We start from the raw sequence: 25036 nt of genomic DNA on the forward strand, positions 1-25036 counted from the left end.
TCACATGGGTGCAGGGGCCCAAGGACTTGGGCCATCTTCTACTGCTTTCCCGGGCCATAGCAGAGCTGGATTGGAAGAGGAGCAGCCGGGACTAGAACCGGCGCCCATATGGGATGCCAGCACTTCAGGCCAGGGCATTAACCTGCTGCACCACAGTGCCAGCCCCTAAATAAATAAATTTTTTTTTAAAAGAATATAAAAGAGGAGAGGAGAGGAGAGGAGAGGGGGGAGGGGAGGGGAGGGGAGGGGAGGGGAGGGGAGGGGAGGGGAGGAAAACAGGGACATCAGCATCATGCAAAACCACTGCATGCGAAGGAGCAAACAGGTATGTATGGCTGATTACCTGTTACCTCAGAGATCAGAACAGGGAAAGCACACATGCAGAAGGAGAGACCACCATGTACTGTCTAAAAAACTTTATTAAAATTGGGATTATTTATAAACTATACAATAAAAATGAAAAAATACAAAAGTTGTTTTTTTTTTTCTTACATAAAAGAAGGTGAAAATGAGACCCATGGCAAAGAGCCATCCCTGATAATTTTCTTTCAGACATCTGTGGACATTTATTTTAAATATAAATGACAAATCTTTTATTTAAATAACACTAAGGCGTTACCCACAGGCTAAAATTTCCTATTTCCTTAGCCCTGTTATTTCAACACCAATTCCATAAACACAGAAAGCTGTGGCAACTGCAGGAGCTAACAGCTGAGTGCTGCTCTCGCTGTAGGCAAGTCTGGAGAAAGCGGCTTCTCCATCTTCAAGTTATCAAGGGTGTGAACAAGAAAGATGACACACACGGGGTGGCAGGGAGCGTCCAGAGCCCCACATGTGGGCTCTGTGTGATCGATCACTCCCACCCCAGCTACAGCTGCAAGCTGACACTGGCATGGATCTGCTGTTGATTCCCAGCAGGCTCTGGCTCCTGCCATGTAAGGCACCAAGCATCCTTTTCAAAGTAGTAACTGTCTAGAATCCAATTCAACAGCAACCTGAACCCACAGACCAAGTCACCAAAAGACACCTCTGGGTCACACAATTGCACAAGTTCCCCTGGAAAAGAGAAATCAATTCTGTCACATGGAAACGGAAGCAAAAGGCTGGGGTGCGTTTCTCTTGTGCGATGGCTATTTCATCTGTTACGTGCCTTCACTGCCTACAGCACTGAGGGCACAGTAAATCTGTCAAGCTGTCCTCTCCTTGGTCCTGACAAAATCCTTGCATTTCAGTATAGGTATTATCTCGTATGTCAGATCTGACTCCACAGGAATACTACAAGGGCATTTCACTTTCTTTCTTCTTACTTCATCTTTCATTGCTCAGTTCAGAGGAGAGTCCCGAGTACGCGGCTAGGAGCCATTTTTCTGCAGGCATCCCTCTGAGCCCATCTTTTCTCCTGCAACAATAGTAAGGTTGACGGCAACTACATAACCCCCTTGTGGGCGGCTCTTAGGAGCTGGGTGCCGACCCGGCTTATCTGGGCCGGCTCATTTATCAAACCACTGTCCCCTGTGCCAACTGGGAACGAGGCTGAAGGGAGCAGTCAGTGAAGAGAGGGCTGGCCCAAGAGAGGGATGCACTAACACAGGATGGAACAGAAGGGGTCCAAAGAGCTTTCAGCAGCCAAATTCCTTTTGTAACAGACACAAAAGTCATGAGGGGGCAGGGGAGAGACAGGAGAGAAATTATCTGGTTTTGATAGGAGGCAGTGGTGGGCAGAATTTACTAGAAGGAATCAAAGTTGATAATTTCCCCGGTTTTCAGCCCTGTGTCTTTAGTTCCCTGCAAGCAATGTGAGGGGGGAAGTAAGAGGGACCTGCTTGGGGCCAGGTGCCTCCTGGCGTCTCATTAATGGGAGCTGGGGGTGGGAACAGGAGAGGAGATAGATTTCCAATGCTGATGAGACCCTGAGTCCTGGAGCCAATTTACGGCTTGATACTTGCCAAGCAAGACGCTGACATGGCGGCAGACATGGCTCCGATGTCCAGCTCACCTCCCCCCATCCCGTCAATCCCTGCTGATGAGATGGGTCTGAGAGCTGAGGCTGTGCTGAAATTGCAAGAGCTGTAACCGCCTGAGAAAATTAAACGGGAGCTTCAAGTAGTGACCGAGCCAGCAGCCTAAGTGGTCGGGAGGAGGACGAGAGCCGCTCCACAGGCTTCCAGCCCGGCAGTCTCCGGGCAGCGGGAGCTCCGAAGCACGTGGGCAGAGGCGTGCGGCAGGCAGGCCGAGGACATGTGGCTCACCAAGGTGGCCCGGCCTTCACTGTCTGAGGGCCTATCCTGCCGCGGGCCACACTCTCATCTCCACTGTCTGCAGCTTGGTCCTCTAACCTCCACGCTGGGAGGAATGTGATCACACCAAGTTCAAACACAGAGAAAAAACCTGGTGTTGAGACGGCAACTGTCTCTCACAAGGCATTTATTAAACCCAGAGACGACACTTTCCCTGCTTCACAGCTTCTCACAGAAATGACAGCAAAGGCATCCCAGGGCTGAGCTACCACCCCTGAAGCAGCCCCCTGGGGAAGGCACCAAGTCTCCAGGGAGTCCTGAGACCACATACACAGCTCAATGATTTTTTTCAAATCTACTCATATTCACATATGCAAAGTCCTGATCTCTATAAACAGAGTGAAGAATAGTCAGAGACTTTAATAGTTCTTTGTATCAGAGTAAAATTTTACCCTGTACATAATTCACAAAGGTATAAAGGTTTCCCAATACAAAGTCCCGCCACTTTCACTCCTATCATTTGCCTAGATACTGCTCACTCTCCATTTCTGACCATATTGTCTCTGCTATCAACTGAGGTAGTTGTCGCTTTGGGACAGTTTAAGGCTGTGGGAAACACTAGTGGAAACCATCAACCAGCCAGAAGTCTGCGCTAAATGGCATATGAAAGAGTCACTACAGCTTTCAAAACAAAATCACCTGCTCACTGCACGGTCACAGCAGCCCCCGCATCCAAGTCTATGCACCTGCCATGACGCCCATCTTCCTAGCTGAAGCAGTGACAGCCAGTTTCAAACTTTGAGGGTGAAGAGCACAAAGAAAAGACCCAAGCAAATGACTGATACATAAGAATGTGCTCCCTCATAGAGCACACTGCTGGGCGATAAGGGTATTTCACAGTGGCAAAAGAATCTAGAACTAACGCCACTGTCATTAAAGGCAGCATGGACCTCTGGTCAGAAACAGCCTGCGAGCCAGTGTGACAAGTTCACAGGAAAACGTGTCCACTCCTCAAGAGAACCTGGAGGTCTCTGCTGGCAGCACCCGCTGTGGTAGTCCCACAGCTGCCAGCTGCACATAGCAACCTTGCCATAGAGGCTGACAACTCACAGACAAGCCAGATCCCGGGGAGAACAGGTGTCAGCAACGTCTGAAAGGAATGAGTACACAAAGGAGGGGCAAAGGAAACAGAGACACTTTCTTGATTTCCATGGGATCCAACGGCAGGAAAAATGGAAAACCTGCAAAAAGCATGGGAGCCCCTACACAACACTGTCTCCCAGCTGGCAGGGGAGATGTCCTAAGGCGAGGGAAGGGGCTGAAGAGAGGAAGCGTTGAGTTGAGCACAGCGCGCAGCTTGGGGAACAGTCCTGCCTGCAGGGGCACAGCGGGCCGCAGAGAGCGGGCAGGGAGGAGCACCAATGTTCTAAGATGCAGTCGCAAGTCGGATATAATAAAATCCCGAGACCTCCCCGCCAGACGAAGCTCTAGGCCTGTTCCTAAAGGCAAGCAGGACTTAGAAGCTCCTCTGTCTGAGAATTCACCCTCGTGCGGCTTCCTATAACCTGCATTCACACACAGGTACCGGCCTGTGGGGCTTGTCACGCTGGAGCACTTGCTGGCTCTGGAACATGAGTGTGTTATATTTTTTTAAAAACATATTCACTTTAAAAATAAGACAGACAAAAATTCATTTTCCTCTCCAAACAGCCAATTCAAGGATTATGTCAGTCACTGAAATGAGAGAAGGAAAGGAGGCTGAGACGCGTGTGCTCCCTCTGGGAGGTGCACTCCACGGTGGGCAAGCACGGCTGCTCCTGGAGGGCCACCTGCAGCGCCAGGACCGAGTGGCTGAATCAGCCTTCAGGGCACTAGGGTGCTGTGCCGGCCGTGGCCAGCCAACTGCTCGGGAACACAGAGCAGGCTGACAGCTTCCTCCCACGGAGGCAAACCAGCATGGCGTTCATGGTCTTCCCCATCATCTGTCCTTAGGGATCCCACAGACAGACCACCACTGCCTGCACAGGGAGACCTGCAGGTCTCTCATTTTAGTGGGAACCTCTGCACATGACCTCACCCACTCTCAAAGGAGTGCAAGAACCACATGGCACAGGCAACACGAACCACTGAGGCTCCTGCGGGTGTACACAAATCACCATGCGCCACCTAGGTCAGGAAGCTGTTCTGTGTGAGAGCGGGCCACTGGGGCTCTGGGTTCTCCCCCTCCTCCTCAGAGGACGCCTCCTCATCCTGGGCAATGATGCTCCCCAATCCGTACTCCTGCTCGTGCACGGACACTTCATTTGGCGTGAGGTGGAAAGAGCCCTCCACGAAGTCAGCAAATCTGGAAAAGAAAAGAGAATGCTCATTAAGAATCTGCACTCTGTCCTTTCTGCTTTCCTTCCAAATAAAAACAAAGTGAACTGTTTAGTGTCCTCGCAGCTCCAATCATATGAAGTCTAGCCAAGATCCCTGTCCTTAACCTGGCAGGGAAGTAAACTAAAGCAAGAACGCAGGAGGAAAGGAAGGCTGGGCTCACGGGCCACCCCTGCACCTCCACCCTGCTTACCAAGCACCAACCTACCCTCTCAGCCACCGAGGTGCTAAGGTTCCCTTAGTCACCACAATTCCGATAAGAGAAGATTAAGGTGCACAACAGTTAGTCAAGTTTACAGCCCTATGCACTTTATGCGATCAGGATTCCAAATAGAAGCTTCAAATATTCATTGCTACAATTGCTCCCAACTGAAAAAGGAAAACTCAGAGAGCAGTGCAAATCTTTCAGAGGGGAATTGTATATGGCGTCTTCCCACCTCCATGTTATAATCAAAACTAGAGTAGATGGTTCCTTGAGGAAGCAGGAAAACAAAGGCCATGATCCATGCCTGTCTAGAAGTGTGACCTCTGGTAGAACTCAAGGTCATGGCCATCCCGAAAGAGGCGTGGCATCTCTGACCAAGGACTTGCCTTTTTGGAGACTGGATTCGAGAAATAGTCTTCCAAGCAGAGCAGTCTGGACTGTTACAAAACTCTCGAAGCTCCTCTAAAGCCTTTCGCGTCTCCACCTCTCCTTGTATCCGATACTCTTCTTCTGTCAGGAGACGAGGGGGCACAGGCTTTTCTGTGGCCTTACACATCTTTCTGTGCTCACCAAAATAACATCATGAATCATTAATCAGTAATCTACATGCATGCTTAGCTCCAGCTCTTTTCAGTGGGACAAACACACAGCAGGCAGCCTGAATATCAACAGCCATCACTCCCACCTTTCTTCCACAGACATCTTTAGTTATAATGGACTTCTGACACATGAGACTGAGGGATGAGTCTGAGTAGTCAATGTGACTCACTGACGTGAAATGGTGCACTTACTTCACAATACGTGACAAGCAAATACTCATTTTCCAATAAATGGAAACACAAGAAAAGAACGGGACAAGAATGTGTTCCACTGACCTGGCCCCCCAAACTGAAATGATCGCTTTTACTATCTACAAGAAAATAACCATTAACAACCTCAGAAGCTATGACCATTCCATACTTACTGTTGCATGCTGTGAATTACAGCTTACAGTAAGACTAGGACCTCGGAGCAATCTGAGAGCCAAGGTGAAAGAATCTAAAAGCAGGTGAGGAGCTGGTGTTGCAAGGCCAGTGCTGCGGCACAGAGAGTTGAGTCCCCACTTGCCACGCTGGCATCCCATACTGGAATGCCAATTCAAGTCCTGGCTGTTCTGTTTCCAAATGAGCTCCCTGCTAATGCACTGGGGAACAGTGAATGATGGCCCGAGTACTTGCACCCTTGCCACCCATATAGGAGGCCTGGATGATGTTCCTGCTCCTGGTTTCAGCCTAGTCCAACCCTGGCTGTTGTTGTCACTTGCGAAGTGAATCAGAAGATGGAAGAGCTCAAGATCTTGAGATCTCTCTCTCTCTTCCACTTTCTTTGAGGCTCCTTCAAATGCAATCTTAAAAAAAAAAAAAGAGAAATTCCAACCAGGTGACCTGAAGCATGGGGTATAGAGTGATATAATTTGCACCACCTAGTGGCAACAGGAACACATGACACTTTACTGGATGTTTTTATTTTACAGAAAACGACTAGAATAAAAACTTTAAGATGCCTACAGAGTCTAAAAAAGAAAAACGGACTTGGGAAGAAACAAAAGCAGAAGCATAACACAATGACTTGCCATTAACAAAGAGACTACCAGGTCAAAGCCTCTGTTATCTGTTTGCTGCAAACCGCATTCCCACAGTGCACAGGTCAATACCAACAAGCTACACTGCCTTTCAGTCACCTGTAGGTGATGTACAGCCACTGAACAGGGTACTCCAGGTTCTTTGTACACAGCGCAGCGACGATGAGAGCGAGGGCAATGTGTGGGATCTGGATGCCAGCGTACATGAAACACAGGCCCAGCAGCTGCAAGGCCCAGGTGAGCAGGTTGATACTCCTCTCGTTCTCCAAGGGCCCGTACTTGTAACACACTGCAAAACTCAAGAATCCAACTGTCAGGACGTAGCCTGTAAGAAAAATCACCAGAAGACATTTGTTTTCTAGACCTGCCTGGTACAAGTAATTTGCGTGAAGAGCAGTGGGAAATTCACTATACAGTTCATCTACTGAACCAGTAACAAGACTGTGACTCAATTATCACAATTTTTTCATCATTAGGATGGAAACACAGACACAAATACACACACACACACACACACACACGGCTTTTTTCTATCCCTTCTGCTGTCTCAAGTTTATTTGGTTTAAATAAAGCATGAAAGCTGCATGTTAGGGACTGGCATTGTGGTTTAGAGGTTAAGCTGCTGCATGCAATACTGGCATCCATATCGGAGCACTGGTCGGGGTCCCTGCTGCTCCACTTCCAATCCAGGTCCCTGCTAATGTGCCTGGGAAGGCAGCAAGAGATGGCCCAAGTACTTGGGCCCCTGCCATCCACATGGGAGATAAGGATGGAGTTCTGGGCTCCTGGCTTTGGCTTGGCCCAGCCCTAGCTGTTGTAACCATCTGCGGAGTGAATCAACAGATGAAAGATCTCTTCTGTCTCTCCCTCTCTCTCTGTTGTTCTGCCTTTCAAACAAATACTGTAAAATAAATAAGCAAAATCCAAATTCAGAAGGGGCCAGCTAGTTAAATCACAACTTTGAAGCCGGCATCCTATTACCAGAGTGCTGGTTCCAGTTCTGGTTATTCTGCCTCCCACTAATAATTCTGGAAAAGCAGATGATGGCTCAGGTACCTGGGCCCCTGTGATCCATGTGGGAGACCAGAATGGAGTTGCTGGCTACTAGCTTCAGTCTAAACCAGATCTGGCTGTTGCAGCCTTTTGGGAAATGAACCAGTGAATGGAAGATTTCTCTCACTCTCTGTCTCTCCCTCAATAAATAAATAATCTTTTTTTAAGGAAAAAAAAATCCAAAGGGACCAGCACTGTGGTGTAGCAGGTAAAGCCACCACCTGCATTGCTGGCATCCCATATGGCACTGGTTCAAGTCCTGGTTGCTCCACTTCTGATTTGGTGCTATGGCCCAAGGAAGACAGTCCAAGTCCTTGGGGCTATGCGCCCACATGGGAGACCCAGAAGAAGCTCCTGGCTCCTGGCTAAGGATCGGCCCAGCTCTGGCTATTGTGGCCATTTGGGGAGTGAACCACTAGATGGAAGATCAATATCTCGGCCGGCGCCGCGGCTCACTAGGCTAATCCTCCGCCTTGCGGCGCCGGCACACTGGGTTCTAGTCCCGGTTGGGACGACAGATTCTGTCCCGGTTGCCCCTCTTCCAGGCCAGCTCTCTGCTGTGGCCAGGGAGTGCAGTGGAGGATGGCCCAGTGCTTGGGCCCTGCACCCCATGGGAGACCAGGAGAAGCACCTGGCTCCTGCCATCGGATCAGCGCAGTGCGCTGGCTGCAGCGCGCCGGCCGCTGCGGCCATTGGAGTGTGAACCAACGGCAAAGGAAGACCTTTCTCTCTTTCTCTCTCTCTCACTGTTCACTCTGCCTGTCAAAAAAAAAAAAAAAAAAAAAAAAAAAAAAAAAAAAAATCAATATCTCTTTCTCTGTGTGTGCCTCTGCTTCTCTGTAACTCTTCCTTTCAAATAAAATAAAATAATCTTTAAAAAAAAAAAGCAAAAAACAAAAAACAGGGCTGGTGCCAGCATCCCACATGGGTACCAGTTCGGGTCTCAGCTGCTCCACTTCCGATCCAGCTCCCTGCTAATGGCCTGGAAAAGCAGCAGAAGATGGCCCAATTGCTTCAGCCCCCAGCCCCATATGGGAGACCCAAAAGAAGCTCCTGGCTCCTAGCTTCAGAATGGCCAAGTTTGGGAAGTCAACCAGCTGATGGAAGACCTTCTTTCTCTCTTTCTCTAAATCTGCCTCTCAAATAAATAAATAAATCTTTTTTTAAAAAATCCAAATTAAGCCGGCGCCGTGGCTCAATAGGCTAATCCTCCACCTTGCGGTGCCGGCACACCAGGTTCTAGTCCCGGTTGGGGCGCCGGATTCTGTCCCGGTTGCCCCTCTTCCAGGCCAGCTCTCTGCTATGGCCAGGGAATGCAGTGGAGGATGGCCCAGGTGCTTGGGCCCTGCACCCCATGGGAGACCAGGAAAAGCACCTGGATCCTGGCTCCTGCCATCGGATCAGCGCGGTGCGCCGGCTGCAGCGGCGGCCATTGGAGGGTGAACCAACGGCAAAAGGAAGACCTTTCTCTCTGTCTCTCTCTCTCACTGTCCACTCTGCCTATCAAAAATTTCAAAAAAATAAAAATAAAAAATTTTTTTTCAAAAAAAAATTTTTTCAAAAAAAAAAAAAATCCAAATTAATTCCCTCTCAAAGGATAGATCAAGGGTTACTAATATACATGACCAAAGGATTATTACTTTATAGATCAGATTCACTGCATAGTCCTCTACTGAAGATCAAGTGTATTTAAAACATGATTACCCTGGCAAAGTCAATGTACACCTTTTCAGAAAGTCACTCACTGGGTAGAAAGGAGCATATCCACATATCTTCTCATTAGCAGCAGCATCGTAACTTATAGGAAGTTGATCATTGTAGAGGAGTTAGAAATATGTATGAAATTACGATTTGTAAGAGTTGATGAAATGATATAACTATTAACTCCTGTAAACAGGCAGTATCTTCCCACTTCAAATGAATAATCATAGAAATCGGCTGGCAGCACCAGCAACACTTACCTAAGAGGTACTGCCAGTAACAGCTCCAGATCGCTTGTAAATTTTTAAAAACTAGTTGAATGAGGTACAGAGAAAAGGACCAGCCTCCCACCAGGATGACGTAAATGGGACTTTTCTAAAACAGAGTAGAAGTGAAAGCAAAAAGTTACAACAGGCTTTCCACACATAAAAGCAGCAAAATGGAACTATGATTAAAAAAAAATTCAACCTACTCAAAATGAACAAAAAGCATATCTCCAAAAGATATCCTTTCTATTTAAAATGGCACAGCTTGCCAGGAACACTGGGAAGATGAGATGCTAAGTAACTTAGAAGCCTGGCTATGTAATTAGAAGACAGGAAGGTGGCTTCAATATCTCACTGAGCAAAAGATTTGCAATAAAAAGAGAGAGCTTGTATGGAGGTAGCCAGGGTCCAAGTTCAGCATGGAAAGTACCTTTCTAAATCAGGGAACGCCATTAATGCAAATGTTCAGTTTTCTTAGAGTACCCAGGAAAAGTCCTTCAGCTCCTCAAGCTCATCTTACCCACTCACAAGGATTCTACTACTTACCTTGGGCATAAACTTGGACAGCATGAAAATGATGATCAGTAGGGAGGCCACAATTCCCACACTCATCCCAGTGGAATAGTAGAAAATTTGACTTCTGCAGAGAAGGAATTTATTTCATGACTGTATGTATAAATTTCACATATGGCAGTGCTAACATGAGGACAAATAATCCAGCTAAATTTTTTTTAACTTTTATTTACTTATGTTCATTTACTTGAAAAGCAAAAAGACAAAGAGAGAAAAAAAACCTTCCATCCTCTGGGTCACTCCCCAAATGTCTGTAACAGCCCAGGCTGAGTCAAACTGAGGCCAGGAGCCCAGAACTCACGTGGATGGCAGAGGCTCCTTCATTTATGCTATCACCTGCTGCCTTCCAGGGTCCACATCAGAAGCAGAGATGGGATACGAACCCAACCACTCTGGTATGGGATGCAGGTATCTTTTTTTCTTTTTTTTAAAGATTTATTTTATTTATTTGAAAGTCAGAGTTACACAGAGATGTAGAGACAGAGAGAGAGGTCTTCCATCTGCTGGTTCACTCCCCAGCGGGCTGCAATGGCCGGAGCTGTGCCGATCTGAAGCCAGGAGCCAGGAGCCAGGAGCTCCTTCCAGGTCTCCCAAGTGGGTGCAGGAGTCCAAGCACTTGGGCCATCTTTCCCAGCCCATAGCAGAGAGCTGGATCGGAAGTGGAGCAGCAGGACCAGAACCAGCGCCCATATGGGATGCTGGCACTTCAGGCCAGGGCTTTAACCCGCTGCACCACAGCACTGGCCCAAGGGATGCAGGTATCTTTTTTTTTTTTTTTTTTTTTTTTGACAGGCAGAGTGGACAGTGAGAGAGAGAGAGACAGAGAGAAAGGTCTTCCTTTACCGTTGGTTCACCCTCCAATGGCTGCCATGGCTGGCGCATCGTGCTGATCCGAAGCCAGGAGCCAGGTGCTTCTCCTGGTCTCCCATGGGGTGCAGGGCCCAAGGACTTGGGCCATTCTCCACTGCACTCCCGGGCCACAGCAGAGAGCTGGCCTGGAAGAGGGGCAACCGGGACAGAATCCGGCGCCCCGACCGGGACTAGAACCCGGTGTGCCGGCGCCGCAAGGCAGAGGATTAGCCTACTGAGCCGCAGCGCCGGCTGCACTTGTAGTTTCTATGCTACAAGTCAGGCAGAGTGTGGGGAGCCTTGCTGACCTACCTGCTCAGCAGGTCTCCACAGAAAAACAGCATAAGTCCAAGGAGGAAAACGAGGAAGAGTTTTGGGTCAAATCCTGAAATAAAGATTTGTGCTTAACAGGGGATCCAAACAGCCTGAAGGCATTACAGAATAAAAGACAACATTGGCATTGGTCAGCTACAGAAAAATAAATGCAAACAGCTTGCCTAAGCAGCAACGGAAGTTACATACAAAGCCTCAGAACCCCTCCAAAGAGAAAGTATAATTAGGTCTCTGTATAACCCGTACTTTCCTGAAGATCTTATTTTTATCTTAGCTACCAAGGCTAAGGCTAAAAGAAACAGCTTTACTGTGGACCAAGCCACAGAACCATCAGCACTTCAGGCAATCGCCCACAAGGGGTCTCTGCCACTCTGGCTTTCAAACCTTAAGTCCCACACAAGCACAGAATTCACCCAATTTGCCTAGAACTTGGGTTTGGGGCCTTGTGCTGTTGTTCTCCAACTGGCTGCTTTCCTTGCCTAACAATACCACCTACTTCCCTTCACTACACAGCACTATGCTGCACAGCCTACACAGCAACACAGCTCACCCAGGCCCGGGGGCCCGAGCAGAGGCCCCTCAGCAGCATACCAGACACTCCTACAGACTTCACATTCAACAGCTCTCGTCTAGGGGAGGCCCACAAACAGAACAGGGGCAAGAGGGATCAGCAGATGTAGGAGATCGAAACCACAGGCCAATCCAATACAACCCGGGAACCGAGGAGTCCTCGGAGAATTGGCAGAACACAATTTATTTTGTAGTAAAACCCAAAAATAGTTCTACTCACAACATCCCAGGACCCTGCAGCGTCACCATGGAAGCCAACAGGATCTACCTCCTCTCAAACTTCCTCAGGGACCTTCAGAGAAAACTCTTCCCAGCTTCACTGAGTCAGCCTTCAGCTGCAGTGGCCCGGCATCTTCACTTATGGTTCCACAAAATTCTCCTTCTACTTTGTGAAGTATTATATTCCATTTTACCTTTCTTTGGTTTTTATTATTTAATCTCTCATGTCTTCAAATAAAGGCTTGTACACATTGGGACATCGACCTCTGGAAGTATCCAGCAGGCAGGAACCACACTGATTTACTCTAACAGCACTGGGCACAGCGGCTCAGGGCCACTGGCAGTATTAGGAATGCAGGTCTTCACAATTCTCGCCTAGGAGGTTCTGGGATTGACCCGAGGTGGAGTGCCAAGTACAGGCCTAAAGGCTCTGGAGTGGGGTGGCGTCTCCATGAGCTGTTTAAACAGGGTTATAATCAGAACCAAAATGGAACTGTCCTAGGCTGACTTCTCTGCCTCACTAATTATACCCTCCAAAGCTCAGTCCCTTCTCACTACAGAATCCTAAGAAAAACAGAGGTGAGACTTACTCCGCATCACAACGACACTGTACTCGGTGTCCTTCTCTATAATCTCAACCTTGAGGCAGGTTTTTGTGCTGTACAGACCCACGTTAACATAGGTGTCATTCAATTTCTCTTTTAAAAAGGAGGAAAAAAAGTTCCAGATACTGAACTGCTCTAGCTCCTTTAGTTTCTCTTCACTGTCCACCGGGGTGACTCGTATCAATTTGGAACTATTTACTCGGATCTGTAACACAAGGAAAATCAGGACGAGAAAGAAAAAAGGTAGGGATTTTAAACTTTCACAAATGCAATTAAACACACATACACAAAAACAGCTAAAGTAGTTAACAGCGCCAGTTCCCACAAAAGCACATGTGGACAGGTAGCACCCAAAGCCAGCACTTGAAGCCAGACCAGGCAACCCACACTGCACAAGGTACAGAGTGGCAGGGATGGAACGTCTTCCAACTAACACGGTCTGAATCTGCTGTGAGGCCAGAACACATGGGGGAAAAGACTTCCATGCTGGAAGAGTTATCAATACAGCTCTTTATGAGAGACAACACAAAGCAAGGGTCTAGAATATTAAGAAAATTGCCAGTCATAAACAGCCCCAGAAAACTGAAAATGTTCCCCATAATGGCAGGCTGAGAAGTTCAACCCATTGTTGGTTATAATGTGTCCCAGATGCAGTGTGGTTTTTATATCAGACAATAAAAAAGAGAAAATTAAAAAAAAAAACAACCACGAAGCCCAGCCTTCTGTTTCTGCTGTGAACAAACAGCCGAATCCGTGCCGACACTTAGCAGCAGCAGCAGCAGCATTTCTAAGAGGGCTCATTTTGTTCAATCACTATTACAGCCAGGCGGCTTGCCAGCATTAGGAAAGAAACGAGTGCAAAGTCTTTCTAGCAGGGGAACCTTCAACTCAGGGGCTCTTGAAAGACCTCATGGAGAATCAAACAGCACAGCAGCAGCAAGGCCAAAGAGTTTACACCCTGACAGTGGCCATGCGAGTTTCCAGTCCGAAGGACTCGGGTCTTGAGAAAGAAAGGTAGGGGTGTGTGTGTGTGCGTGCGTGTGTGTGTGTGTATGAAAGTGTGCAAGAAAGAAAAGCAAGCAGCTTCCTTAGGAAAAGGAAGGACGTTTATCTCAGGGTCCAAGTATTGTAAGCTACATAAGGAGCTGGAGGAGGGAGGCACACAAAGTTGGCACAAATGCTTATGGATGGGAACATAATTTAGGGTACTCTCAACACTAACGAGGTTGTTAACAATACTTTTTAAAAAGCTGTATGTATGGGGAAGGAGAAGTAACAAAGTACTCACTAATCACAGACAGACAGCGCACAGGAGCAGTCCCTCCACTGGGGACTTCAAATTCTTACCTGTATCCGTGTCCATATGTCATGCCATTTTGGGATAAGCACATTTTTATAACAGAATTGTTGGCAGGCATTCAGAGTATAAACTTGGGATTCCTGCAGCATGATCACATTGACATCAATTCCAGCTTTATGCAAAGAAAGGAAACAAGAATTAAGCATAACATAACATAACAGCCTAATAATTGTAACTCATTTCATAAAAAGAATTAACTTGGCTACCTTCTGAAGCTTGGGATTAAAATGTCAGCCAGGGGGCAGCGCTGTGGCGTAGCAGGTGAACCCACTGCCTACAGTGCCAGCATCCCATATGGGTGCCAGTTAGAGTCCTGGCTGCTCCACTTCTGATCTGGCTCTCTGCTATGGCCTGGGAAAGCAGTGGAGGATGGCCCAAGTCCTTGGGCCCCTGCATGGGAGACCAGGAAGAAGCTCTTGGCTCCTGGCTTTGGATCAGCGCAGCTCTGGCTCGGGCCATTGTGGCCAACTGGGGAGTGAACCAGCAGATGGAAGATCTCTCTCTGCCTCTCCATCTCTCTGTGTAACTATGACATTCAAATAAATACATAAATCTTTAAAAAAAAAAATGTCAGCAAGGGTGGTGAAGAGGGAAAAACTGGGTAGAAGAATAAGGCAGAGCCTTATTTCTAACAAGTTTTATTATTTAAATAACACAAATAGACATTAACTGATAAGTGTTAAGTGTTTATTAAGACAGATAGTATGCTGTGTGTTTCATTGAACCCTCCCAACAATGCTATAAGATAGGCATTCTTATAAACCCTGTTTAACAAACAAGGAAACTGATGGTTAAGAAACATCAAGGAGGGGCTGGTGCCATGGCTCACTTGATTAATCCTCCACCTGCGGTGCCGGCATCTCATATGGGCACCAGGTTCTAGTCCTGGTTGCTCCTCTTCCAGTCCAGCTCTCTGCTGTGGCTCAGGAGGGCAGTGGAGGATGGCCCAGGTGCTTTGGCACCTGCACCCCATGGGAGACGAGGAGGAGGCACCTGGCTCCTGGCTTCAGATCGGCATATCGCCGGCTGTGGTGGCCATTTGGGGAGTGAACCAATGGAAGGAAGACCTTTCTCTCTGTCTCTCCCTCTCACTGTCTAACTCTACCTGTCAAAAAAAAAAAAAAAAAGAAAAAAGAAACATCAAGGAGGGACTGACGCTGTGGTGTACTAGGTTATGCCTCCACCTGCAGCAGCATCCCACACAGGTACCTGTTCATGTCCCGCCTGCTCCTTTTCCAACCCAGCTCTCTGCTTATGGCCTGGGAAAGGAGGGGAAGATGCCCCAAGTGCCTGGGCCCCTGTACCCATGTGGGAGATCTGGAAGATGCCCCTGGGTTTGGACCAGCCCCACTCTGGTCACTGCAGCCATTTGGGGAGCGAACCAGTGGATGGAAGACCTTTCTCTCTGTCTCTTCCTCTCTGTGTAACTCTCTCTCAAATAAATAAATAAATCTTTTTGACAGGCAGAGTGGACAGAGAGAGACAGAAAGGTCTTCCTTTGCCGTTGGTTCACCCCCCAATGGCCGCTGCGGCCGGTGCACCGTGCTGATCCACAGCCAGGAGCCAGGTGTTTCTCCTGGTCTCCCTTGCAGGTGCAGGGCCCAAGCACTTGGGCCAACCTCCACTGCACTCCCGGGCCACAGCAGAGAGCTGGACTGGAAGAGGAGCAACCGGGACAGAATCCAGTGCCCCGACTGGGACTAGAACCCGGGGTGCCGGCGCCGCAGGCGGAGGATTAGCCTATTGAGGCATGGCGCCAGCCAAAAAAAGAATATTCTAAGAAAAAAAAAGAATAAATAAACATGAAGGAATCTGCCCACAGCTATATAACCAATAAATAGCCTGAGGCTCACACCAAGGTCTGACTGGAGAAAGCTGTCTCAGATAAGGTCCACTAACGTCACCCCATCTATGGACTTTCTCTATTCCTCTCCTTAGCAAGATGAACAGAATTACCAACATGTTTTATATATAGTACTTTAGGGGGGATACTAAAATATTCCAGAGTCGCTTTCTTCCAGCTATTCTGTTTCATCTCACATTTGAACAGCAGCCAACATGATATGCAGCCCCTCTGATTTTCCAAACGCTCTCCCCGTTGTATTCAGTCTCTGCTAAATCAAAGTTTAAAAGTGACTGCTCCTCAATTTCTTCCCACCCATGTTTATCCAAGCTACTTTTTAAAATATAAAACTTAAATAACTTCTTTCTTGAGTTCTATATTGTGCTTACCAACTAATAAAAGACTACTTTAAGTGGAAATTTAGTGTAAGGATGGCCAGATTTAAATAAACCAAAAAAGCAAAAAAACTTCAAACCAATCCCCAAAAGCCAAAGTAACATGCACAAAGGCACTGATGTCCACCAGTCCAAAATGGTTTTAGGGGAAGCTAATTCTAATTTTGAAGTTAAATTTGGTCTTAAATCTAAATGGAAGAACAATTATAAAGTGTAAAAGAAAACACAGGTATAAATCTTCAAGATATTAGGAAATAGTTTCTTAGCCACAACACAAAAGCATGAACAACCAAAGGAAAAATAGGCAACGTGGACTTTTGTACATCCAAGGACACTCTGAAAAAAGTGAAAAGACAACCCACAACACAAGAGGTAAATGCTTACAACTCACACATCTGATAAGGGTCTAGTATCCAGAATATAGAAAGAACTATTACAACTCAACAATAACCCAATTTTTAAAATGGGTAAAGGAAGAACCTACACAGACATTTCTCAGAAGGAAATACACAAATGGTCAATAAGCACATGGAAAGAGGCTCAATGCCATTAGTCCCAGGGAAATACAAATCAAAACTTCAGTGAAATAGCTCTTCCTATCCAGTAGGAAGGCTCTTCTAATAAGGACACTAACAGCTATTGATGGGGACATGGAGAAGCCCTCACACATCACTGATGGGGAGGTAAGATGCTGCAGGCTCTTGGGAAAAGTTTGATAGTTCCTCAAAAAGCTAAACATTCCACTCATAGGGACACACCTAGGACAGCTGAACACACATACTCACACAGAAACCCAGGTAGTTCAGAGCCATATGATCCACAACAATCCAAAATGGGATCCAACGCCCAACAGCCAGAGTGGACAAGCAAACTGTGGCACAGCCACACAATGGGTATTATTCAGCCATACAAGCACTGAAGCACTGGCAGCCAGGAAGATCCCTACCAACAACACTACAGAGTAAAAGAAGCCAGACCGAAAAAAAAAAAAAAAAAAAAAAAAAAAAGCGCCAGATACTTAAAGCACGTAGCATAGTGATTCCACTTACAAATATCCAGAATAGGCAAACCCAGACAGAAAGCAGACTAATTGTCAAGGGCCAGGAGAAGAGGGGAACGGTACACAGGGTTTCATTCTGGAGTCTTCAAAACACCCTGGAATCAGGTGTGATACTTGCACAAGCTTGTAAATACACTAAAAACTGTTGAAGTGTGAGTTTTACAGTTTGTGAATTACATCTTTTTAAAAATTAGGTCTTGATCTACTGTCAGTTTCTCACTAGGGTTCAATCCAATAGTAATCTGTATTTCCTACAAACTTGTCTTTCATATAAACTGAAACTTTTTCAAAGTCCTGTTGACCTTCATCTCCCAACAAGCCCACAGAATACCCACTTGCACATGTGGGTCAGAGTTCATTTTCTGGGACTGGTGTTGTGGCACAGCGGGTTAAACCACTGCTTGCAAACCTGGAATCCCGTATTATAGCACTGGTTGGAGACTAGGCTGCTTTGCTTCTGATCCAGCTCCCTGCTAACGTGGTGAGGAAGCAGCAGGTAATAACTCAAGTACTTGGACCCCTGCTGCCTGTATGGGAGACCAGGATGGAGTTCCTGGCTTTGGCCTGGACCAGTCCCAGCCATTGCGATCATCTGGAGAGTGAACCAGTGGATGGAAGATCTCTCTTTCTCTGTGTCTCTCCCTCTCTCTCTGTCACTCTGTCAATCTTTTTTTAAAAAAAATTTATTTTCTTCTGGAGAGTGAGCAGTAAGGTTATATGAAACTTAAAAATTCACTGAGGGCCGGCGCCGCGGCTCACTAGGCTAATCCTCCACCTAGCGGCGCCGGCACACCGGGTTCTAGTCCTGGTCAGGGCGCCGGATTCTGTCCAGGTTGCCCCTCTTCCAGGCCAGCTCTCTGCTGTGGCCCAGGAGTGCAGTGGAGGATGGCCCAGGTACTTGGGCCCTGTACCCCATGGGAGACCAGGAAAAGCACCTGGCTCCTGGCTCCTGCCATCGGATCAGCGCGGTGCGCCAGCCGCAGCGCGCCGGCCGCGGCGGCCATGGAGGGTGAACCAACGGCAAAAGGAAGACCTTTCTCTCTGTCTCTCTCTCTCACTGTCCACTCTGCCTGTCAAAAATTAAAAAAAAAATAAAAAAAAAATAAAATAAAAAAATTCACTGAGGCCAGGGCACAGCAGGTTAACGCCCTGGCCTTGAGCACCAGCATTCCATATGGGTCGCGGTTCAAGACGCGGCTGCTCCACTTCCAATCCAGCTCTCTGCTATGGCCTGGGTAAGCAGTAGAAGACAGCCTAAGTGCTTGGGCCCCTGCACCCACGTGGGAGACCAGGAAGAAGCTCCTGGCCGTGGATCGGCGCACCTCCGGCCACTGCGGCCAGTTGGGGAGTGAACCAGCGGATGGAAGACCTCTTTCTCTCACTCTCTGCTTCTTTGTGTAACTCTTTCAAATAAATAAAAAAAATTGAGGCCTACAAAAACATTGAGAAGTTTTAAATTTATTTGAAAGTCAGAATTAGAGAGAGAGAGGCAGAGACAAAAATCTTCCACCTGCTGGTTCACTCCCCAGATGGCTGCAATTGTAAGTGCTGAGCCAGGTGGAAGCCAGAAGCCAGGAGCTTCATCTCAGTCTCCCAACGTGGGTTGCAGGAACTCAAGTACTTGGGACATCTTGTGCTGCTTTTCCCAGGCCATTAGCAGGATAGGAAGTAGAGCAGCTAGGACTCAAACTGGCACCTATAAGGGATGCTGGTGTCTCAGAGGGCAGCTTCACCCGCTACCCCAAAACACTGTCCCAGGGAACTATTTTATTTAAGTTGGACAAGAACCTATCACTTTCTTAAAACAATATCCAGTCTGTTTATACAACCCCAAGCAGAAATTCACACCCATCAAAACAAAATGAAGGATTCACACTTATTAACACCTTCTCCCCTACAATGCCAAATAATATAACACTGCATCTTTTAAAATGCTCATTATTTTCAAGATCTGTCAATAGCAAAGACCATTCAAAAAACTTGGTGTCAAAAAAAGGCATCATGGTTTTAAACTTTAAAATTCTCCAATGGGGCTGGCGCTGCGGCTCACTAGGCTAATCTTCCGCCTAGCGGCGCCGGCACACCGGGTTCTAGTCCCGGTTGGGGAGCTGGATTCTGTCCCGGTTGCCCCTCTTCCAGGCCAGCCCTCTGCTGTGGCCAGGGAGTACAGTGGAGGATGGCCCAGGTGCTTGGGCCCTGCACCCCATGGAAGACCAGGAAAAGCACCTGGCTCCTGGCTCCTGCCATCGGATCAGCGCAGTGCGCCGGCTGCAGCGCGCCAGCCGCGGCGGCCATTGGAGGGTGAACCTTTCTCTCTGTCTCTCTCTCTCACTGTCCACTCTCCCTGTCAAAAAAAAAAAAAAATTATCCAATGCCATACATTAAAGAAATACAACTGATTTTTAAGACACAATGTCAGCATTAACACCTTTTAATCTAGTGGCATAGCGGGTAAAGCAGTGCCAGCATCCCATATGGGTGCCGGTTCAAGTCCTGGCTGGTCTACTTCCCATCAAGCTCTCTGCTACGGCCTGGGAAAACAGTAAAAGATGCCCAAGTGCTTGGGCTCCTGCACCCACATGAAGAGACCTGGAAGAAGTCCCTGGCTTCTGGCTTTGGATCGGCCCAGCTTTGGCTGTTGCAGCTATTTGGGGTGTGAACCAGTATACAGAAGATCTCTCTCTCACTCTGCCTCTGCCCCTGCCTCTCTGTAACTGTCTTTCAAATTAAAAAAAAAAAAAAAAAACCAAACAAAAAACTAGTTCTTTCTTTTCCACAGTTCCACAGTACATTCAAGGGAAAGAATCATAAATAAGTAAACAAATAAATAAACATATCCCATTAATGGTAACTTCCTACAAGAATCAGTACATTGGTTAGCTATATCTTTGGAAATATACGGTGGGGGAGGGGGAAACAAATGCCACCTGAGGGGTGGACAGTAATCTGTACAATCACTACTCCAGCTGCAGTTGTGATTTTTGGAAACAGAAAACAGCCAGGGCCGGCGCTGTGGCGCAGTGGGTTAATGCCCTGGCTTCGCACAGGCATCCTTCGCACAGGCATCCCATATGGGCACCAGTTTGAGACCCGGCTGCTCCACTTCCAATCCAGCTCTCTGCTATGGCCTGGGAAAGCAGTAGAAGATGGCCTAAGTGCTTGGACCCCTGCACCTGCAGGAACCTCCTGGTTCCTGGCTTCAGATTGGTGCAGCTCCAGCCGTTGTGGCCAACTGAGGAGTGAACCAGAGGATCGAAGACCTCTCTCTCTCTCTCTCTGCCTCTCCCCTCTGTGTAGCTCTGACTTTCAAATAAATAAATCTTAAAAAAAAAAAAAAAAAAAAAAAAAAAAACTAAGCCAAATAACTTTAAATATATACAAACTGTCGGGCCAGCATTCACTACCTGCGATGATGCCAGCATCCCAAATGGGAACCTGGCTGCTTCACTTCGGAGCCAGTTATCTACTGATGTGCCTGAGGAAACAGCAGATGGCCCCAGTGCTTGGGCCCCTGCACCCACGTGGGAGACCAGGAAGAAACTCCTGGCTCCCACCTTTGGCCTGGATCAGCCTCAGCCTTTGAGGCCATTTGGAGAGTGAACCAGCAGACAGAAGATATCTCTCTCCCTCTCTGCCTTTCAAATAAACAAACAAATCTTTTTTAAAAAAAAAACTGTATTTATCTATACAGCCCAATAACGTCACACTTATTTGTAATCATTATGATCTTTTTATTCAACAACACTGATTTTTTTAACATCTACCAGAAGGTAATGAAAATGGTGCATAGGATGTATAGACTGGAAAGGACCCTAAAAAGCCCTTCTATTCACTTCTGTCAAGAGGTGATTCTGCTCCTATCTTGAAGCCTCCTTAAAACTAGCATCTTAAATCGGTGAGCTGGCTTAGCAGCGAAGGATTACTCAACGGGATGCTGGGACGCTAAAGTCTACTTAGATTCCCATCTCACATCACATCCCAACATGTATTACAAATGAAGGAGTAAAAGGGAAAAAACCTTAAATTTTACCACAAAAAATATATATTCAACTTTGGAGAACTCTTGAAGTGTAAAAACAATAGAAATAAATTAAAGAGTGAAATCGAGTGGCTATAAAAAAAGTACAATTATAAAATTATAATTGTATATTTATAAAATAAAAAGAGGGGTGGGCATTTGGAACAGTAGCTAAGATGCCTGCATCCATATCAGAGTGCCTGGGTTCAAGACTCAGCTCCGCTTTATGGCTCAATATCTGAGTCCCTGCCACCTACATGGGGTGAACTGACTCCCTGGCTCGTGGCTGCTGCCTGGCCCAGTCCTGGCTATTGTGGACATCTAGGGAGTGAACCAATAGATGGGAGATCTCATTTTAAAAAGTGGCAAAACAGGGGCCGGTGCTGTAGCGCAGTAGGTTAAATCCTCCACCTGCAGTGCCAGCATCCCATATTGGAGCTGGTTCGAGTCCCGGCTGCTCCTCTTCCAATCCAGCTCTCTGCTATGGCCTGGAAAAGCAGTGGAAGATGGCCCAAGTCCTTGGGCCGCTGCACCCGCGTGGGAGACCCGGAAGAAGCTCCTGGCTTCGGATCAGCACAACTCTGGCCACTGAGGCCATCTGGGGAGTGAACCAACAGAAAGAAGACCTTCCTGTCTCTCCCTCTCACTGTCTGTAACTCTACCTCTCAAGTGAATAAATAAAATCTTAAAAAAAAGTGGCAAAACAAATTAAGTTCTTCAATAAATAGGTTATTAAAAATACATATCCTTAATATATAGTTTATACATTTGAAAGTCTACAAAAATCCCAATAAATAATCATAAAGAGACCAAGAAAAAAGACATACACACCCCAAACGTAAGCCTATATGGAGAATTATGATAACTAATAACTTAAAAATGCTCACTCTCACTAATCACACAAGATCTGCAAAGTAAAAGAAAAGATCCTATTCAGTCTATCAGATAAACAAAAAGTCAGCATCCAACACTGCAAAGCAAATGGGGCACTAACTCTGACAGCAGTGAAAGCTGGTGTACCTACTCCGGATTTTTAGAATTTTTAAGGATACAAAAATGCATACAAATTGTGGTTATCCACACAATGAAAACTTAGATACACCACAATTATCTCACCAACTATCTAATCCAGAAATATTATATACATAATGCTCCATCCATTCAACGGACTATCAAACAAGTAAAACACGACTGCGAAGAACTTTACACGCCTTTGCTGCAAAAATGAAGTGGGAAAGGGATCTCTGGCAGCGAGTGGTGGCCTGCAGGGAAGAGAACCACATTACTGACACGTTGGAAATATACCCATTCCTCTCCAAAATCTTCAACTAAAAACGCGCAGGGAAAAGACAAGAGCGCACACTCTATGGAAGCCCTCTGCACAGCCCCGTGAGGCTGCAGCTTACTCCTTTACACCTAACTGGACTCACACTTGCCAACCGGTCTGAAGCAAACATGCATTCCTTCCTTAATCACGTTTTTCAAAAGCTTCCAACGAGAAGTAAGGGGTACCCGGTGTTCCCTGTGACGTGTAGTGGCCGATCAGGCCACACCGAACCACCACCGCCTGAACTCCTCTCCCCGCTCAGCCGCTGCAGTGCTGGCTTTCCTAGCGGTATTTCCGCGTGTGTTCTCTCGTCTCAGCCCCCACGACCTACAGGCCCATTTTAGAAGTCCACTCCGATAATAAGATAGCCCTTCCAGTGTTGCTGCGGGCCCTGCCTCCGCACCTGCACCGTCCTTATTACCGACGCCCCCACCCCACAACTATTTTCATAAAGCCACTGCGTTTCGGAGCCGGCTCTATGGATGGGACCGGACACCTTAACGCTGCAGCTAAAGATAAGCCTAAGTGACAGTGTGACACAGGCACGTGTGTTCACGAGATAAGATTATTCTCCTGGGTTTCAAACTCCCTCCAGCGGAAGCTTGGGAACCTCGCTTCTCTTTCTGTTGTGAATCTAGAAGGAGGTGTTTCACTAACACAGTGTAAATCCTCAGGACTGCAGCGGGAAAGGCAGGAACCCAACGGCGTTCGCCCGGATGACTGCGTAAGTGGATCCAGCCACGAGTACCTTCGATGCAGAATGGCACTGCTAGCTTTTCCCGAAAACTGGGATGCAAGGGCTCCAGACCCGGTCTACAAGCCTGGCCGGGGCGAGGGTCTGGGGAGACGTCAGCCAGCCGCCGCGCCCGGCGGAGCACACGCTGAGGTGCCGGCTCCTCGGCGGAATGAATGAGGAGCTCCGCCTGGCCCCAATGCTGCTTGCTACTCCTTCCTTGCACCACAGAAACTCGCGGAAGCCTCCGCGGCACGCCGATGCCCCGAGAACCGCATCGCCTCCAGCGCAGGCCTCCCTTCCGGTCTCCGCCGAAAGGCACCCGGCTCCTCCCCGCCCTGAGGAGAGCCCCGACGCCGCCCCAGGGCCCGGGCCCCTCAGCCCTGACTCGCTGACAAGCATCTCTTTCGGCACCAGTCCCGCGGCCCAGAACCGAGCCGCCGCCCCTGAACAGAGAACCGCCCGCATCATTCGGAGATTCCCCACTTTTCCAAAAATAGCCCCCTCGGCACCCGCCCCTTAGGCAGCTGCTGCCCGGGTGGTACCTGAGTCGCTGGCCAAGCAGCAGGAGAGGACCAAGAGCAGCAGCAGTGCCCCACCGCCCCTAGCCCTCCAGTCCCAGAACCCGGGACCAACTGCCAGCGCGACCGCCACTTTCATTCCTCCCGCCGAGCGCCTCAAGCCGCCTCCTTCTCACGTGCCTCTCCCCGGCAACTAACCCCGAATCGGCAGAGCCAGTAGCCAATCAGCTACAAGATCCGCCCCTGCCGGCCAATCGAATGGACGAGACTGCCAGCATTCAACTCTCCCAGGACCTGAGGAGTCCCGCCCCTTAGCAACTGGCCGCGGAGGGCGGGAGAAGCAGCTTTCAGCCTATTAGAAAACGGGGCTTCATCCCGCCCTAACAATGGCGACAGGAAGATCCCGCCTCTAAACAACATGCTTCCGTCTCCAGTTTATTTACAACTAGTGCGATTGACGGGGAGGTTAACCAATAGAAAACCTAGGTCCCCTGGGCCAAACTTGATACAGGCATCGAAACTATCTCAAGTTCCTTCTTTTCTTTTTACCACGACCTTTTTTGTTACAGGAAGCCTGTAACTGAGATCTCTTTATGAATCGGGTCCTGACATCACAATTTTTAAGAGTGAGATGATTGTCCAAAGTGTGGTCCTCCAAAGTCCTAAATGATTTAAAACAGAAGTCATCAAGAAATTGTGTGTCAGTGTTTTATAGGCATAAACATTAGCCTTTAAAAATGGAACTAGAGGGGTTTCTATTTTTGGAAACAAAATACCTGCGGGGATTAAGGAAAGGTTTCTTTATTCCTCGCAGTGTCTATGAGATGAATATAATTACCTCCATTATAAGGAGCCAGACAAGGCTGAGGCAAGCAAAGGAAGCTGCCTACGATTACAGCGCTGGTCTGAGCTGTGGCTCCAACCCAGCTCTTACCCCAAAGCCTGAGCCTTTTCTGGACATCACGCTGCTTCTCCTTAAAGATTTAACACAGAGAGGGCTTTGCTGGGGGCCTGGCACATAACAGGTGTTCAGTAACTATTAGCAGGAATTGAAGTGGGATTTTTTTTGCTTGATTTGTTTCTAGGGGCTTTGATGGTGGCGAATAGGAAGCCTACAGATGATGGAGCCAAGTTGAGGAGCTGAGGAGAAATCCAGGGAATGGGGTGGCTT

General features: G+C 47.7%; 1 protein-coding gene across 2 annotated transcripts; it reads right to left on the reverse strand.

The window, feature by feature from the left end:
- Positions 1-401: 401 nt before the first annotated feature.
- Positions 402-24053, reverse strand: NEMP1 (nuclear envelope integral membrane protein 1). 2 transcript variants are annotated; one of them, XM_008274196.4, is made up of 9 exons: positions 23890-24053; positions 13956-14080; positions 12594-12813; positions 11194-11266; positions 10006-10099; positions 9454-9568; positions 6539-6764; positions 5205-5378; positions 402-4581 (listed from the first exon to the last, which is right to left on the reverse strand). In XM_008274196.4, the coding sequence occupies exons 1-9, from the start codon at positions 24002-24004 to the stop codon at positions 4404-4406; spliced, it is 1320 nt and encodes a 439-aa protein (XP_008272418.2). In that variant the 5' UTR covers positions 24005-24053; the 3' UTR covers positions 402-4403. The 2 variants fall into 2 exon arrangements, with proteins under 2 accessions (XP_008272418.2, XP_069908541.1); XM_070052440.1 differs by lacking the exon at positions 23890-24053 and adding an exon at positions 14798-14928.
- Between the last annotated feature and the right edge of the window lie 983 nt (positions 24054-25036).

Source organism: Oryctolagus cuniculus, chromosome 11 (genome assembly GCF_964237555.1).
Source record: "Oryctolagus cuniculus chromosome 11, mOryCun1.1, whole genome shotgun sequence".
In the NCBI taxonomy this organism is placed as follows: Eukaryota; Metazoa; Chordata; class Mammalia; order Lagomorpha; family Leporidae; genus Oryctolagus; species Oryctolagus cuniculus.

What these genes read in the sequence shown, in the direction of transcription:
- NEMP1 (XM_008274196.4), bottom strand. Translation starts at nt 24,004, where the DNA reads ATGAAAGTGGCGGTCGCGCTGGCAGTTGGTCCCGGGTTCTGGGACTGG. An exon ending in CTGCTTGGCCAGCGACTCAG is followed by an intron (nt 14,081 to 23,889) that starts GTACCACCCGGG and finishes CTTTGCATAAAG; the next exon opens with CTGGAATTGATGTCAATGTG. An exon ending in CGAATCCAGTCTCCAAAAAG is followed by an intron (nt 4,582 to 5,204) that starts GCAAGTCCTTGG and finishes TTTCTTTTCCAG; the next exon opens with ATTTGCTGACTTCGTGGAGG.